General features: G+C 53.5%; 1 protein-coding gene across 1 annotated transcript in view; it reads left to right on the top strand.

Moving 5' to 3' along the window:
• The first annotated feature begins 1,436 nt into the window (after window positions 1-1,436).
• The window catches only part of bcor (BCL6 corepressor), a 28,049-nt gene continuing 11,020 nt past the window's right edge, over window positions 1,437-18,465 (top strand). The window contains 6 exon segments of the mRNA XM_078091308.1: window positions 1,437-2,306; window positions 11,252-11,333; window positions 11,546-14,722; window positions 16,194-16,250; window positions 16,780-16,951; window positions 17,922-18,424. Of these exon segments, the coding sequence (XP_077947434.1) occupies window positions 11,331-11,333; window positions 11,546-14,722; window positions 16,194-16,250; window positions 16,780-16,951; window positions 17,922-18,424 (3,912 nt within the window). The 5' untranslated portion in view covers window positions 1,437-2,306; window positions 11,252-11,330.

The raw sequence follows: 18,465 nt of genomic DNA, 5'->3' as shown, positions 1-18,465 counted from the left end.
ATGACAAACCAGCCGTGGCACAGTTGTTGTCATCCACCTGCATGTATGATTATCCCGTCAGGCGTCTATTAGATCATCTGTGTTTAGGATGGAAGAACGGTTGACGTCTCTCGACTCTGCGGTCCAGCCAAAGGTGAGCAGGGTTCCCCCTTTCTCTGCCGGACGGGCCTGTTTTATGTGTTATAACTCCAACAAACAAGGGAGTGTGCTGTCGTCAAGCTGAAACCAGCGAAACTACAAGGAACAAAGACGCACACGTGACGCTTTTCTGCGCTTCCAGGTGTCCATGCACATAGAAAATCATGAGATGGACAATAGAAGCTACACAGAGCATATTTGTATATAATGTTGGGCTGTTCACACGCTGCAGTACAGTTTGGTGAGGGCGGTGGTAGATCAGGGTTGGGTGGAGTCGAGGGAAGACACCCACTCACCCTGATTAATTCAAGTTTGAAGGAAGCCTCTTTTTAAAAACAAGTCAGATAACACAGTTGTGCACTTTTGTCCAAAGAGAGGCAGGGAGGGGGGGGAGACAGGGAAAGGGAGAGGAGCTGTTCTCTGCATCAAAAACAACCACCTTTCTTCCCATTTCTTCTCATCTCACAGACACCGGACTTCTTCGTCTGGTAGAACTCCTTCTTCCAGCAGCCAGACCTTCCGTTTCAAAGTTCCCCCGCTCTTCTCCTTTTCCTACTCCTACTCTGCTTCTGTGTGTCTGTCTGCTGGCTTTTCTCTCTGCTCTCCTACACGCACACGTGCACACACACGCACACAAGCAGGCACATGATGCGCACACACACACACACACACACACCTCAGGCTTGATATTCATAGCCTCCCTCCTCCTCCTCCTTCACTTGACATGGGAGCCTTAACAGATGTGCCCCAGCCTTGAGCTGCTGCCCCCCCCCTCCCCTCCCCTCCCTCCCCCTATTGCCTCGTGCTTCGCAGATTCACCTTATCTGTTAGTGGGGGGGGGGCGGAAGTGACATTTACGTTTATTTAAAAAACAATCAAGGTATGAAAACGCCACGATGAAAACACTGTAGTTGTCGTCAGTGAGACCGACACCCCGTTCATCTATTTATTACAAACTGTTTACCTTAAATGGAAATATATTCATATATAAGTAAGTGTCTAATAATCATTTCTGCATGTCTTTACTTTCCCTTTAGTCAAATATATATTGTTAATATATGTGTAACCTTAATAAAAAATATTGATTAACAGGATCTATTTGGTTGTATTCTGTATTTTCCCGTATTTTCTGCCTTGTTTCTAGCGTTAAAGCTCCTGTTCCTGTTTTGGAGTTTCAGCGCAGCTCTTTGTGTGTGCGCACTCTGCCGCGTATGTGTGTCTCGCGCGCTGTGTGTGTGCGTGCGTGCGCGCGCAGCCAGTGCCGTGCGCTGGAGGCTTATGGTAATTGCGGTCTCCCGACTGGCCTTCTGGGTAGAGTCTGCGCGAGTGGGAGTGGAGCGAGTCGCTCGGTCTCGGCAGCGTTCATCCATTCTGTGCGGCACTCCCCGTACGGCTGCGCGCGTCCTTGTGTCTCCGACCCCCCCGCCGCCGCCGCCGCCGCTTCTCTCTCCGGCGCCTCTCTCCGCGAAACGCGGCACCGCGCGGAATAACCTTCAGAAGAGAAACAAAAAACAAAAAACCTCGCGAAACTCCGGAGATCCCGCTCGTCGCAGAGGACACGGAGTGACAGAGAGCGGGAGAACAGGGGGCTTTTTTTTTTTTTTTTTTTTCTTCCGAGGACGGTGCGCTCCGCTGAAACCCAACATGGCGCTGCTGCGAGGCACGGCCGAGCCGAATTAATTTCCCCCCGCGAGTCCGCCGACCTCGCCACCTGTATCCCGCGGGGAGCCCGGGCCGCGCGGCGCGTCGGCTCCGCCGGACCTTAGCGGGTCGCTGGAGGATTTCTCTGCACTCTGACGTGTGTTTTCCTCCCCGCGCAGGATCTCGCTCTGCTTTTTTGTCGCTTTATGGCAACACAAGTGACATTTGCTGCAGAAGAAAAGTCGGCTCGAACCACCGGGTAACGGACGAGTGGCCCGTGGACAATAGAACAAGGACCGACCGCGTTCGTTCCTAATACTTGTTTGGTTTCGTGACAAGTGGATAACCTGTTAGACACTTTTTTTTTTTTCTTTTGGCCGGGATCGCGTGTCTCCGGCAGACGGGACCGTGACCGGGCTGCTTTCCCCGCACACGCACGGATCGCCGTCCTCCCACTTCACTTGGGGGGGGGGGGGGCGTGGGTCGGTGCGCAGGGACGACGGCTGGAATTAGCACCAATTAACCAGGTGAGGCAATCAATGACGAACCCGAACGGGTTTTCTTTTGGCGTGAGTCTCTGGCGACACGAGGACGGAAAACACACACACACACACACACACACACGCGCTCTGCGTGTGTAAAACCGCGAGCTACCACAACAGCTAATGGGCTATTTAATTAAAAAGTAATTCTATTTATATATATATAATATATATTAGTGTGTTTCAGATGCAAGACGGTGGTGTGAGTGTGCGCGGGGGGGGGACAGGGGAGCGGACCGGCCACTTCTAAGAATAGCGCATAGGGTGGTCTTTGTGCGTTTCGGCGGGGCAGTGGCATGTGGTTGATAAATAACACACGCATACACACACGCGCCCACACACACACACGTAATGAGCCGACCGTGAGCTTGGCCTCTTTTAGTCCCCCCCCACCCCCCCCCCACACACACTGCCCCGTCAGCCGGACGGAGGTGAGACAGACGTCCCGCGGATTATCGGACTTGGAAGTGGCGGCGTCCTCGCTGCCGAAAATTCCGTCTTTTTCGCACTTTCGCGTTTCAGTGCCGAAGTGCGTGAGAGCGCCTGTGGGGCGACGCTGTGTGCGTGCGTGTGTGTGTGTGTGTGTGTGTGTGTGTGTGTGTGTGTGTGTGTGTGTGTGTGTGTGTGTGTGTGTGCGCGCGCGAGCTTCTGCGCTAAACAAGGTTACGGAATCCAGCCTCGCCCTGCCAACGGGAAGCGAGCGGCGCTGCTCTCGCACGCGGTTCAGTTGGAGGGCATCCCCGCGGCGCGTGCGTGCGCGCGCGCGCACTCGTGGCGTGGGAGGACGCAGTGGACGTTGATCAGTTGTCTCATCGGTCCCAGAGGTGGTGTTGAGGAGGGGGGTTCACCGCTCACCTTCCTGTTTAGTTGATGGAAAACGCTTTGGCATCGTGCCACTTCGCGCGCACACGCACAAACACACGCACACACACACACACACACACTCGCGTTGTGTCTTGCAGGTGTTCTCTGCTATGACTTTGCGCTGCGGTATGTTGTCCTCCACTCTTGCGTGCAGTTTTTCATTCCGGGGGAATGTCCTTTGCGCACGGAGGAGCCGCGTAGCGTCCTTTTATAGACCCCCCATCCCCCCAAACCCCCACCCCCCCCCCCACCCCCCTTACCCGGGCGCTCAGCTATACGTGCTGCTCTCTTGTAGAAATTGTTTCTTTTTATTGGGGGTAAATAGAATTTTTTCAAGTGCCTCATTACGGACACCTTCATTTCTTAGTGTCTTTTCACTCATTTAAAACCACTATACAACTTCTCCCTATTCCATAAATAACTTTAGACCCCCCCGCCGCCTCCTCCGCGCGGCAGCGACCGACCACGTCTTATGAAGTGGACGTTTAATTTGAAATAAGTGCCGCAAGGCGCGCCGGACGCGTCCCAAAGTGAACCGCCGTGTCTCTAAGTCTCTAAAGCCGCTCCGCTTCCGTCGGCGCGCGTCCCGCAACCAACCAAGCGGCGTTTGTCTCGACCGCGACTCTGTCGGGACGGAACTCCAGAGAACGGCTCACATCGCCGGAGCTCTTTTGTTGTTGTTGTTGTTGTTGTTGTTGTTCCCCGCGCCGCTGCACGTCCTGCGGCCACACGAACACAAACGAGGGGACGCGGTAAAGGACGCAGCGGCGGTAAAAGCCGCCTCGGCCCCGGCAGCCGGTGAACCGCGTAGATGGTCCGCTGGAGCGACCGGAGCGGGCGGCGCAGCGGGACCTCGTGCTCGGCAGCTTTTTGCAGGGAGCGGAGCCGGAGGGATTAAGCGGTGGGAGGGGGGGGGGCTTCAGGGGGGGATTTCAAGCGGAAATAATGCTGGATTGTATTTTAATGTGTTGTACCCATCGGTTCGACAAAGTATAGGCGGAATGACTCCAGTCGGGGCCGCGAGTTAAATTAGATCTGGTGGTTTTAAGAGAATAAAAAATGAGCGGAGAGAATCAGGATTCCTAATTTGAGGGATTAAGAAGTGACCCGTAAAAGCATGAGGTTAATCGATCTGATCTGCGTGTTCCGACGGGGGTTGCAGGTTTTATGGACACGATACTTCTCTCATATTTTTATATTTATTTATCTGGATTTTGTGGTTTGAACGTCTCCAGTAACAAATTAAACGAAGACTCTTCACAATTAGAATAATCTCCTTTCATCGCCCCCCTCCCCCCCTCTCGCTCCTCCCGCGCACTCTCCTAATAACGCACAACCTTTTAATGAAGCTCGTATCCCCCCGCGGGATGCGTGTAGCGGACAGCAAATATTTCACATTTTGTGTGGGCCGCGTGTATTTATAGCGCTGCGGTCGTTACGCGTCGCGCCGTGTTTCCACCGCGCGGCCCGATCGCTCCGCCAGGTGTTGGACGCAGAGCGGGGCCCCTTTCACCACCTGCTCAGGGCACGTCGTGCGCTCTTATTGTTGTTATTATCATTAGTATTATTATTGTTGTGGCATCTCTCACACTGCTTTTCTTGCGAGAGGACTTTCACGCTTTGTCCCCGCAAGTGCTTGTTTCTCTAGACGGGGCGTCCAGGATGGTCTCCGAACCACATTAGTAGCGTGTCTTTGTTGTTTTTAATAAGAAACGACTTCATAGTCCGACTAATGTAGGAATGGCTTCAGCCACAGTCGCGCATTCAAAGTGCGGGTCGGTGTCCCTGGAGGGATCACCAAACCTCGGGCCTGCTGGGGCCGTATTGTCACGCTGAGGGGGGGGGGGGGGGGCGGCTAAAGGGACAACCGCGCAACCTCCATTTTTAAACCCATTAACCTGGTGTTTGTCCGCTTTTGCTGCAATCAAACGGACCACACGGCCTCAGAGAGGCGACAGCAAGCGCGTCAATAAAACCCCGGGAACGCGTTAGCATATCAAAGCGTGCTGCGACGGGTCGCTGATATCCAGCCGGAGCCCTATTGTGTTCGCGCTTGTTTTTTTCTCTCTCCCCCTCCCTCCCTCCCTCCCTCTCTCTCTCTCCCTCTCCCTCGTGCGCGCTCTCTCGCCTGCATAGAAAACAACGGTCGGCGCTGCGCTCGCTGGCGAGGTGCGTGTGAACACAAAGCGGAGGCGCCGCGGAGCGATCGGTTTTCCAGGCGCTGCGCTGCTCCCGGAGGAGACGTCACGGTTTGATTGAAGCTGCGCTCCGTGCGGCCTCCCGGGACCGCGCGATGAAACGAGATATCTTGCCCCCCCCCTCTCTCTCTCCCCCCCTCTCTCTCTCTCTCTCTCTCTCTCTCTCTCTCTCTCTCTCTCTCTCTCTCTCTCTCTCTCTCTCTCTCTCTCTCTCTCGCTCTGCTTTTTGTTTCGATGAGGTCTGGATCACTTCCCCGCAGAGATGCCTCCCCCCCCCCCCCCTCCCTCCCTCCCCTCCCCGCGCTGTCACTACGGCCCCGGAGGAAAACCACCCCCAGCTTTCTCACACGTGTCTGGCATTTTAACGCTAATATTTCTGATGGCAGTTTAAGCCCGACGACGAAGTGTTTAGATTTTTTTTTTTTCAATTTGGTCTTCGGGAGCAAAATGTAGGATTTATTTATTTTTTCAGGAGCTGAAGTTACAAATCTAAATCTCCCGGAGTGTATTCTGCTGACTGAAGGCGGCCTGGCCGCTCGGGAGATTGATTTAGCGGCGGAGTGCGGCTGACACATCACCCCCCCTCCCCCCCCTCCCCCCTCCTCCAGGATCGGGCCTCCGCGGATGTTTTTTTATACGTCGGCGCCTCGTGCGTCCGTCCGTATTTCTGTCTGGCGCCCGGCGATGTGACGCCGTTAGCGGGTTATCACGTGCCCGTCACACTTTTTTTTTTTTTTTTTGCGAAGACTAAATGTTCTATTTTTAACTTCTGGGATCTGGGCCTCGCGCGTAGCCTCATTTCCTCACGTCGCCCACAACGCACGTGACCTTTTTAGAGGCCCGCAATGTAGGCCGCGTCAGCGGCGTGGAGGCACCTGTTTAAACTCACGCTCTTTTAGCCTAATGTGGTCTTTACGCAACGCCAATAATTAAGCCTCCTCTTTATGCAGCTTATGCGTCCTATATGCGGGGGGAGGGGGGGGCGGTCCTTTATCGTAATGTGCTCACATCCAACACATGAAAGCTGCGCCAGAATTTCAAAGGAAAGTCAAGAAACCTCCGGTAAACGCGGGGCCGCGCGTCCCCATTACAATCGGGTCCTTTAGAGGAATAAAGGGCCATTTAGTCCCCATTTGGCCCGGGATGAATAGAGCCAGTTGAGCGGCCGCCGGCCGGGCCCTACTGACAGCACGGAGAGCGGGGAGGGGGTGGGGGGCTCACAATGTCGACGTTGTTGACGGCCGTGGTCCCGAGGGCGGTGAGGGGGGACGGATTGAACCTTGCACCGACTTGCATGCGGCTGTGCAGCGGCCCGGGGAGGACCGAGGGGGGGCCCCTTGTTTACAGCTCGGCTGCTAATAATGTGACAGCTGAAGAGACGCCGCCGGCTCCCTCCCGCTCTGCGCTCCACCAGCAGCGCGCTCCCCGCGGCGCCCCGCGGCGTTGATCCCGCTGCCTCCGCTCAGGCTGCGCGCTCCCGTTGCGTCAAAAACGACACCGCGAGGCGGTGCGTCGACCCCCCGCATGTGGACCCCGAGTCCACACGCAGATGATCGATGTGGCCATTTGGCACACGCTATCCCGATGATCAATAACGATGCAAATTGACCACGCGTTTTCTCACTCTTTCCCTTTTACTTTCTAACGCGGGGGGGGGGCTGTGGCCCCGGGCCGCCTTTTGTAGTCACGTTGTACTTTAGGTCGGCGTTTCAAGTTCCCCCCCTATTTATTCCCGTTGATTTCTATTTTGTTTTGTGCGCAGAATTCCTTTCGTTTTAGTCAAATACGTGGCAGCCTCGCGAGTGTGCTTGTGCGCGCCCGCTTTTAATCCCTGTTGGTGCCCCCCCCCCCCCTCTCCCCTCTCCCCCCCGTCGCTGCGGAGATTATCCTGCGTCACACTGCATTTTTTTTTTTTAGAGCTGAACGGGGCTCTGCGCTTCAGAGAGTTTGGCAAATCTCCAGGGACAAAGAGCGCGAGGGGCGCCGTCACGCCGCGAGGCGCACGTTCCCGGTTCCCGGTTCCGCTTCCCGAGCAGATTAGCCAACGCGCGAGGTGTTTTCTGAATAGCTGACGGGCCAATGGGCTGTTGTGGCGTGGATGTGCGTTTCTGGCGGGTTACGAACTGGTAGAAGCGACGGAGCTGCCGGTTCTGCCGCCTTCCCGGCCCTGTCGTCACCAGCCCGCCGCACGCGCACGCGCACGCACCGCGCTGCGCGGGGAATTAAGGCCTCCGTCTTGGAGGAAATGATGAGCGCGCCCGCGGGTCACGTAGGGTTCAAGTAATGGTCGCCAGAAACAGGAAACGCGGGAAAGGAGGGAGAGAGGGGTTGTTTTACTCTCCCCCCCCCCCGTCTGTCTTTCCGTCTGACCCATTTTTTTTTTTTTTTTTTTACAGCAAAAAAAAAAAATCCGCACTATTCCGGAATGCAGCGCTATAGGTTCCGCCGAAAATGCCCGGTGGTTTTCTGGTTAATGGTGCGAGTCGGGGCTCCGCTCCAGCGGTCTGGTTTATAAACGCAGCGTCGGCCGCTGCGCGCCCCCCCCTCCCCCCCTCCTCACCCCCCCCCCCCCCCCCCCACCCGCTGCTGCCGACCGCTGTGATGGATTGGGCGGCCGTCGGGAGTTGTTTGTTGCGCAAACTATTCTTAGCAGCGGGGATGAGCGTCAACGCCGTCTCTTCCTCCTCCTCCCCCATCTCTCCCCCCCGCCCATACGTCACATTTTGGAAGAATTCCTCCCATAATATTCTCACGCAACAACTGTTTTTTCTTTTTCTTTTTCGTCTTCAATCCGTTGCGAAATTACAAACATGAGATTTGGAATATAGGATTGAATCCTTTCTTGGACTTTATGGTTGACATGAGCAATGTTTCCTTATATTTTCTCATTGGACAGTTTTTCCTAAACACTGTCGGCCGATGCGCCCTGCGTGTGAGGCCCGTTGTGAGCTGTGTTATAAAAGGAAAAACCTGTGCTACTGTTTGAAAAGTCCTTTTCACAAAAGTGTAATTAGGCAAATATGTGGCCCAATTGCAAATGTATTTTGCTGTACAAAAATGGACATTAAAAAAAGAAAATCGTCAAATATAATCTAAATAACATCCAATCTTTTTCCATACATTTTGAGCGTTCTTTAAAAAGGCTCGGTGGTATACCGGTTATAATTTTCCATTCGGTATGAACGCCTCGTATACCGTCATACCGGGTTACCGCCGTAACAACTGTTGTGCTGTTCGGCAGTCAGCAGAATTTATTGTCCACAGCTCAGCCCTTAGCGCGCAGCGGTCGGAGCTATTTGTCTCCGGACGAGAGACTCGGGACCCTGAGGGAATGTAGTTGAAAACCCCCCCAGGAAGAGGCCGAACGGTAAACACGCCACACGACCCGCTGTTCCCCACACACTGAGACACCGTAAAACCGCCAGAATCTTACAAAATACCGTGATATACATGTTTGGCCACATCGCCCGGCCCCAGGTTTTAATTTGAGTCTTTTAAAATGTTAAGTTTGTGACCTACGTGCACGCATCAGAGAGCCCGTGTCCTGCAGAGGCCATTTCCAGCAGTGCGTGCACTGAGCCGCCAAGTGCTTGATCCTGACCTTGAGGCCCGGCTCAGCCTCTCATCTTCTCTCGACGGGGCTGCTATTCATTTCATGGAAATGACAGGCGGCGCCGTTGGCCGCGCAAACTACTCGGTCATCTGCACCGTGTGCACGTTGTGAAGTAATGACAGGCCTTTAAGACAGCCGACTCTTTTTTGTTTTACGACCCGAGTGAACAGACCCTTTTCTCCCTCCCTCTCCCTCCGTTGTTCTCGTTTTCCCTTCTGGTAGAGCAACACCGACGGGGGCCTTGTGTCACGGACAGATATTTCATTAAATCGGTGAAGGTTGCGCTTAGGTTAAACGGAAATGTCCAGAAAGGCGGCGTGTCATTGACTATCTGCGTTTGTTTAAGAGGATTATTTTTTTTCATTATCGCATTCGGGCTCGTGGACCTGCAGACTTGTTCCGCGCAGGAGGAGAAGCCGCGTGCACGTGTGCGCGAGGTGGGGCGCGTGCGAAGCCCCAGGAAATACGAGCAACGGGACTGGCGTGATCTCTCAACGGTCGTCTGTGTAACACAAATCCAGCCTCCACACGGCCGCACGCACATTCGTTTCTACGCTGTGGCAGTTTCTTTTTTTTTTTTTTACTCCAGCACGCACAGCGTTTTCAGTTCCGTCAGTTGCGGATGTCGAGGGAGCAGGACTGTGGCCTCGGGGAGCTGTTGGGGGATGGGAGCACTGGGGCGGGGACGCGCCGCGCCGAGGGGCCCCGCAACAGGCTGATTAATGGGCCCCAGGTCACGGCAATAAAAGTGGCGTGCCAGCGGCGCGGCAGCCAGGCTCAGGGGCGTTTCTCTGGGATGATCGAGGAGCCAAGTTTCCCTGCAGCTCTCGGCAGCGCCGACAATTCACTCGTACTATTTAAAGGCACTTCTCTCCCCCCCCCTCCTCCCCGCCCTCACACACAGCATTCCTTTGCAGTAATGTCCACCCTAAGTCATCAATGAAAACTTAGATATTCTCCTTTTTAGATAGAATCTGCCGTAGTGGGAGCAGCAATTTGATCTTTCCCTGTTGTTGTTTTTGCCCGTTTTTCAGGATTTAAAAGTGGCCTCTTGAATTTCACCAGACCGCTTTGTTCCCCTCATCAAGGCTCAGGCGTGTTTGGAGCTCTTTGTGTTGCCATTTCTACAACAAATTAGTTTGTTCTTGCGGTTGTATATTCTTCAATATTACAAGTAATACAAAAATACCAAGTAATGACACAAATTACATTTCTATATCTACTAAACTGACACAAAGTGCTGTAAATTTGCTGTTAAAAAAATCTCTGAGTTTAGAGATGCATAAATTTGTATAGCAATATAATCCAACGTTGTTGTCATTTTACATTTTAGTTGTTACTTACAGACATTTGGGGATTTATACACGGTGTGTGTATGTGTATATCGTCCTGGCCAGATCTATTGTTTTAATCAAATTAAATGGAAGTCATTAAATCAAGCCTCGTACTTCTTAACATGTAATAACTGCTGTAAAATGATGAAATAAATTATGATGTATACAAAACATTTACAGATAAAGGATGTTTGTCATGCAAAAGTCTTGATGTTTTTTACTTATTTTATTTTTATTATCTTATTTTTTTTACTTCCTTATAAAAAAACCACCATTTCCACCTCCGTGGGGATTTTCTTTCTACGTCTCCATTCCTTCTTAAACTGAATCTCTGGTTTATTGTAAATTATACACAGTTGTCTCTTTCCCTCCAGCGTACTACACTTTTGTGCGTGTTCTCTGGTGTGAGAGTTTGTTGATCCGTGGCTCTGCGTTGGCGGGCGGCAAATGGTCTCCCACAGAAGTGGTCTCTGATGTATAATCTTCCCTCGCTCCGCTAGCTGAGGCAGCCGACAGAGCGGGTCAGGGAGGGCACGGAGAAACCAGTGTGTGGGGAACGTGACTGAATAGACGCAGCCCCACAATGCACGTTGAGCCCACAGGGTGGGCAGGATGGGGAGGGGGGGTGGGGGTGGCTGAGGGGCGTTGACGGATGGGAGGGGAGCCCACACAGTTCTTTCATCTCGTGTGTGTGTGACGAAGCTTCTACCTTTCATTTCTTTGTAGATTTGCCCCCCCCACCTCCGTGATCTAAATGTTGACCTATGAATTAAAGACTACCTTTTTAAAGTCTAATTTCTATTTCTGAGATTTTACAACGTTTTAAGCCCTGTGATTTCCCAAAAAAATGATGCGTGAGTTATGTGTGTACGGGCGTCAGAGCCAAGACACTGACTGCTAACTGTTTGCTCCTCTCCACAGGGCAACATCTGTTCGTGATGTCGATGCTGAGACACAAACCAACTTGGAACTAAGACAAGGGAACCACGTCACACACAACATGGCAAGTCCCTGTTCTGTTTACGCTCGTTTGTCGCGTTAGTTATGATTCATGCACACACGCGCAACAAACCTGAAGCATTTAGCAACCTTTTCTTTATTACTGTGTTTAGTGGTAAATATTTCATAGTTTGTGCTTTCACTGAGCTTTTCCAAATGTTATTTTGAGGGCTCTGAATCACATTTACTTCTCTGCCGTCCCTTTTTATGGCACAGGTGGATGCAAGGTTGACGCCGCTGTCAGCGATGGGGTTGGACCGAGGGAGTCTGATCCATGACGGTCTCCGTCTCCATGGTGGGGTCGTATACCCAGGCATCAGAGCACTGCCAGCGGACAAGAGTCGAGAGACGCCCGCCCACACCCTCACTTATAACCGGGATGGTCTCCCAGAGCTCATCTATAAACCTGATGGCCCCTTGGACAGTCGTAAGCCCACTAATGGATACCTGGGCCTGTACAAGGGCACTCCTCCAGGCCTCCACAAACCGTTGCTGCTTCATGGCGCTGAAGGCCTCGGCTTGGAACGCAGATTAGGGCCGGGAGAAAAGGCCTCTGAACTGGGCTTGGCGGGGGCTGGTGGCAGCTACCTGCGCCTGCCTTGGCTCAGCCCCTATCCTGAAGCCAGCATGTATCCCTTCATGGACACATCCAAGTACGCAGCTCTAAACATGTACAAAGCCTCCTTGCTTAGCCAGCCTAACCCCTATCTTGCCCAGCACCTGGCATACCCATCTCTGTGTGCATCCCAGGGGGGCAATGTTAACCCTGCTGCTGCCGTGTCCGCTGCTGAGAGGCTCTACTACATGCCCCCCTATCCTCCTTCCCCTATCTCTTCCCCCTTGGTGGCGCCCCCTATGAGGATTCCTACTGTGACAGTGGCCCCCACACCCATGGTTCACTGTCAGGACAAGGGGCTTGCTGTTGCATCTCAGTTTACACAGCAACTACACCAGCCTTCCCCTCATCCGCAGCATCATCAGGCTGCCATGGACAGAGACCGGTCGCCTAGCCGAGGCAGCAGACCAAGCAGACCTCCCTCCAGGAAGGGCTCTAGCAACAACAGTAACACTACTGGCACTAATAGTGGGAATAATAATAATAGTCAGCCGTCCGATTCTTCTCCTCATGCATCCTCTCGCCTTCCCCAGCCTCCCCCTCCTCCTGCCCTTATTGACAACTCACTGGATTTACAACGCCCAGTTGCTCGAATAGGACACCCACCCACCTCTTCCACCTCTTCAATATCTGTCTCGTCCTCATCCGCGCAGTCCATTCCTCATCCATTTTCTGTAAGCAGCATGGCATCAGAGCAGCCCTCTCCTGCCCGGTCCAGCTCCCATAAGTCAAGGCCAAGAGATGGGGCACCTGAGCACAGAAATGCAGGGGTTGAGCGGAGACCCAGCAGGTCACCCTCCAAACCCAATTTTGAGAGGCCAGCTCACCAACCTCAAGCAACCAAAGACTCTGCAGAGAAGCCCTTGGATTTGTCTGGAAGATTGCTGGAGTTTGGGTTGCCTCCCAATGGATATCCAGTCAAGATGGACGCTTTAGGATCCGGCCCACGTTATGGACTGCCCCCTAGCCGAGAGCTCTTAAAGGACAAAAAACTATCCCTCTCTCCTTCCTCCCACCCACACTCTGTGGTCAGCAGCACTTCTACTAAGGTCCCAGAAAGGCCAGAAATGATAAGCACTTTACACTCTTCTTGGGTTGTACCTAGCCCATCTCCATCCCGAACACAGCACACACCAGGCTTGCCCCCCTCCCCAAGGCCTAACACAGACCTGGGCCTTTCTCAAGCCAAAGGCTCCTCCCCCTCTGTCATTAAACACAAGGGTCTTGAGAGAGTACTCCCTCAGCAACGTAGCTCGTCCTGTCCAAGGACAGGGGAGTCCAACCTAAATGTCTCCTCCACTCAACACTCCTCTCTAGTCAGCAACAGGGCTCCTTCTCCAAAGCCCAACGGCGAGTGGGTCAAACACAGTCCTAGCCAGTCAGAACACCAAGGCCACCACAGAGAGGGAACAGAGAAGTCCTCCCAGACCACTAAGAGAGGTGAAACAACTCCAGAACTGTCATCGTACAAGAGGCCCTGTTTAGAGAATGGTCACACCCCAGGCCACCTTTACCTTCCTCAAAGTGACGCTTACCTGAACCACAGTTTGGCCTATGCCAATAGATACTTGCACTACCCCATCCCCGATGGCATGGCACTACACTCCTTGCCAATTGCAGGGAAAGGCCCAGTCTATCCTCACCCAGTATTGCTGGGCAGCAACAGCCTTTACCCAACCCATTTGGCAGCGAAACACCCTTTACCCTACCACAACCTCGCAGCTGGTGCAGGAGGGGAATACCTCACTTATAACTCACAGGAGATGGCCCATCCCCTGATGCAAACACACTCAGACAAGCTGGCAGAAAGGGGAGATGCAACCTTGAAGCCCCGGGGACAGGAGAAATCCCGGGGGATTGTTGAAGAATGCGTGGGACACAAAGATCACAGCGTTGGGAAAGAGAATGGCAAAGGAAGCCAAATTAAGTCTGATAGGGAAGCAGGAGGACAAGGACATGGTGGCAATCAAAGCAAACACCCCTCTTCTTCTGGAACATCCAGAGAAAAGATTGTCTGCATTGACCTTGTACACTCAGACACAGATATTGAGTCTTCCCCAACAGTCAACAAACAGCCTTCTGCTGAAAACATCAGCAAGGTTAACCAAAATGAATGTTGTCATAGTAACCAAAATTTGACAAAGACTGAGTACGAGCCAAAACACCAACACCGCCTTTCCCATCCTTATCCGATCCACTCTGGGCACAGCCCAACCCTGAAGTCCAATCACACCGAAAGACAGCCAGATACTCCCTTTGGGAAACCAAAGACTTTGCAGGACATGGGCGGTCCCGGGGCGAAGTCCAGCACATTTCCGACCTCTCCAGGGAATTTCGCCCAAGCCGAGCATAGCCCAGAGGTGCGGAGTCCCAGCCCAGACCCTGACGACCAAGACCAGAGCACTTTGCGCTGTGCCCGGACATCTGGGGAGCGCAGCTCTGGTAAGGACAAACGGGAAAGAGACAGTCGAGCTCCTCGCGTGTCTCAGCATTGCACCGATGTGGTGAAGGAGGAGAGAACGTGTGAGGGGGAGACCGAAAAGGAAGACAGTATTGTTGACCTAGGGGAGTCTCAAGGAGAAGGGGACGACGATGACGACGACGACGACGACTACTACGAAGTCGATGGCCTGACGTCCCCTAAAGGCTCTCGCAGATCCAGTCTGGCCAAGAGGATTGCTAACTCCTCAGGCTACGTTGGAGACCGCTTTAAATGTGTTACTACTGAGCTGTATGCTGACTCCAGCAAGCTGAGCCGTGAACAGAGAGCCCTGCAAGTAAGGCCATTAACACTTATCTGTGTGTGTGTGTGCGTGTGTTTACACTACAGGGAATAGTGGGCTTGAAAGAGGTCATAATGATCAATGTTTCTTATGTGCAGACTCTTCATACATGCATACATACATACATGCATACATACTGTCAGTGATCACGTCTAATCAGGAAAGGAACCCCTGCGTCCCCGGCCCCTACACACACACACACACTCACAAAATAGCCTCTTTTTATTCCCTTCCTTCAATACAAAACACTGCCTGTGGAACAAACCCTCCATGAAACAGGCACAGTGCAGGAGAATCTAAAGGCTGCTGTTCTGGCCGTAGACTTGACCTTCCTCTCACTTTCATTGTCATTGTCGTGGTGAGCCGGTCTATCAGGGAAGGCAGTTCAAACGGTAACCAGGGCTGCCGTCTCCGTATGTTGATTAGCCAGCGGTTATTGTAAAGGTTATTTCGGCGCGTTTTTTTTTTCTTCTTTTCTTTTCCGTGTGTCCGTACGTGCCCGTCCTTGTGTGACCGCCTCGGGGCCAAAGTATGTTCGTGCTGACGAGCTATGGAGCCCTTACTGTATTTTCGGAGCGTGCCCGTGGCAGCCCCACGGTTCACACCGCCTTCGGCTATGCTTAACCCTGAGGTGAGGGGCAGCGGAGGGCGTGTAGTGTGCTTAAAAAACAGCAGCTGCCCCCTTTGGGGTCCCTCTTAGGCTTTCTGCATGTCCCTCCCTCCCCGGCAGTCGCTATCCTCCCCTAACCCTCCTCCCCCACGATGGCCTGCGCTGCCCTGCCTGGTTGCTGTCCAAGGACATAGTTCTCCTCCCCCCATTGGCTCCCCTAACACACATCACGTTACATCTATAAACGCTCCGCTACAGGAACGTCCCCTTCACTCGGCCGTCGCCCGCCACCATCCATACTCATTGAGCTATTTATTCTAGATCATTACCTCTGGTTCCTCATGTGCTCAACGTTCAGGACAGAATCCCAGACAAACCCGACCCTATATTGTCCACAGGCTCGGAGGCGGATATCTTAATAGCTTGCATATGTCTGTCTATGTTGTGAGCGCGCGCGCTGGAAAACTGTGGTTTTGTCTGTGTCATGCTTGTCAATGCAAAGCTGCAACACAAAGTTATCAAACACTATTTCTGGACATGCACAAAATAAGACCGTGAAGTCTATTAGGATTTAAAAAATCAACTGAATCGGCGTTATCGATCACGCCCAAACTGGCCACGCGGTTTCGATTGCCCTTTTCCAAACTTGTCACGAATGCAGTTCAGAAATCGTTTGATAGTTTTGATGCAGCGTTAATTGACCTGTTGAGTCACTTTAATTTGTTTGTGTCATTTTGTGGGATTGTGGCTGCCTATTGTGTGTTAAAAGAAACATGTGGGGAAACGTAAAAGTCATTAAAAAAAAAGCTGAAATGATGGACAGATATATTGAGCCCCCCCATTCTAATTGCTTAGATGGAAGTCATATCACGAGAGGGGAGTAATATAAGTCAACCTGCAGCTAACTGGGAGGTCAGTTCTTTACATTTCTTATCACATCTGCCTCTGACGGGCTCTGTCTCCTTTGTACTCTGTATCGCTGCACATTCCTTCTCCCCCCCCCACCTCCCCACTCCCTCCTTTCCTCTTTTTCCTCTCCTCTCTCTGCCTCAGGGCTTAGATGTATATGTTTCCTAGCTATGTTTATGTTTCAGGAAGGGAGATGCCAGGATTTAAGCCCCAGAGCGCATGGACTCACAGTGGCTGCAGTAGTCTAATCTGTGTCTTTATGCCATGCCTGTGATTTATCTGTCTACCTTTTTGTCCTGTGTGCGTTTTGTGTGTGTGTGGGTTTAATTTCCTTGGCATTTTCTTTTGATTTTAAGACTATGTGATTTCTGACGCAATTTTGTTTGCTTCTGTAGCTGTTGAGGCCAGATTGAGGCTCAGTGAGGTGTGTGCGTATGTGTGTGTCTGTGTGCGGCGTGGGCAGACGATGAGTGGGTTTCATGGGTTTTTCCTCTGCATTTTTGTGTGTGTGTGTGTGTATGTGCGCGCACAGCGGGCAATGATGCGGTTCTCGGAGCTGGAGCTGAAGGAGAAGGAGGGCGGCGGTGTGTGCGTGTCTGCCTCGGCAGCGGCAGCGGCAGCAGGACGGGAGCTGGCAGACGGCCAGCGGAGAGAGCGAGTGCTGGAACACTGCCAACACACCACCAGGCCGGGAGAGAGGGAGGGTGAGTAACCCGGCACCGCACACACACACACACTCTGCAAATGAACGCTCAGAGAGCAACACACAAACAATAGGCGCACGTACGCGCTCGCGTGCACTTGCAGCAAACGCTGAGGCGCGACCGGGTCACTCTAAAAAAAGACGAGCGCTTCCACACAAAGAGTCTAAGCGCACACACACACACACACAGAAATGCGCGCGCGCGCTCTTACACAAGCTAGAGAGCGAGCGAGCCGGCACGAGAGACGGGGAGGGGGGGGGAGTTTTATTTTCAAGAAGTCTTTTGTGCTTATCTGCGCAGCGGGCCGGCCGAGAGGGAGGGAAAGAGAGGAAGGAGGGGCAGAGATTGCGTGAGAGAGAGCGAAGGGGGGAGGGCTGGGGCGGGGGGGTGAAAGCGGATGGGAGCGAGGGGGGGGGGGGGGGGGGAGAGGATGAGGGAGAGTTGCGTTGGCTCGGAGCCCAGCTGTGTGTTGGAGCGAGGCCGCGGCTGACGTGTGAGCCTAATTATGGCATGGAGAGGGAGTCTAGGGGGGGGCGGGGGGGGGGAGTCACGCTCCGTGTGAGAAGGGCGTGGTGCGGTCATGCCGTGGGGGAGGACAGGGGAGCGGCGGGGGGGGGTCGCCGTGTGCAGCAGGACGTTCCCTCTTGCAGGCGGCACTGAACCGGCCCGGCTCACATCAGATTAAAAAGTCTTTACCCCATCAAAGTTTTATTGCCCGTCTTTAAAGCAGAATAAAAGCTGGCTGCTGTTTAACTGGCATTCTCCTTCTGTCAATCCCCCCCCTGTCTCACCCCCCCCCCCCTCCCCCCCGTTTCCCCGCTCCCTGTCTGTCTGGTTTGTGGTCGATCTGTCTCCCTTTCATCCCCCTTCCTATTTCACGCCTCTGCCCACTCCCCTCCCTCCCCTGCCCCTCGTTGCCCCTCCCCTCCCTCCCTCCCTCCCCCCTTTCCCCTGTCTGCGCTTCGTTCAGGTGTCCAGCCGGTGTACGCCAACAGAGTGCCGGTCCTCCAGAGATGCGGAGGCCCGAGCGAACCCATGTCCCCGGGGCACGGCCCTCGAGACGGGGGTGGCCATGCAGGGCTGACTGACGGGGCCCGGCAGGTGAAGAGGGAGCCAGACGGGGGCAACTGTTTCCCCCCCACTCTGACGCCTGCGCGGGGGTACGGCGAGGAGAGCGCCAGCCCCGTCTTCGGCGCCAACAGGAAGCGGCAGCTCGGCTTCAAGGCCGAGCAGGAGGACGGCGGCGAGTGGGAGGAAGGAGACCGGGTGTCCCACACGGAGAAAAGGGCCAGGCTTTCTACGGGTAAGAATATCTTACCCACATGCCCCCCCTCCCCCCCCTCCCCCCCTCTCCCCTCCCTCTTTTCTGCTGTCGGTGCTTTAATTCTGCGCTCTCTTTCGCCCTCGTCCCGCGTTAATGCTGATCACGGCCTCATCCCTCGTTCCTTATTCTACAAAAGTACTATTCCTTTTGTCGCTTCCTCTTTCCCAATCAATTCCACCTTCAACCTGCT

This window comes from Gasterosteus aculeatus, chromosome 16 (genome assembly GCF_964276395.1).
Source record: "Gasterosteus aculeatus chromosome 16, fGasAcu3.hap1.1, whole genome shotgun sequence".
NCBI classification, from domain to species: Eukaryota; Metazoa; Chordata; class Actinopteri; order Perciformes; family Gasterosteidae; genus Gasterosteus; species Gasterosteus aculeatus.
Note: the sequence above shows the minus strand (reverse complement) of the source record. Positions and strands in the feature narration are given on the sequence as shown.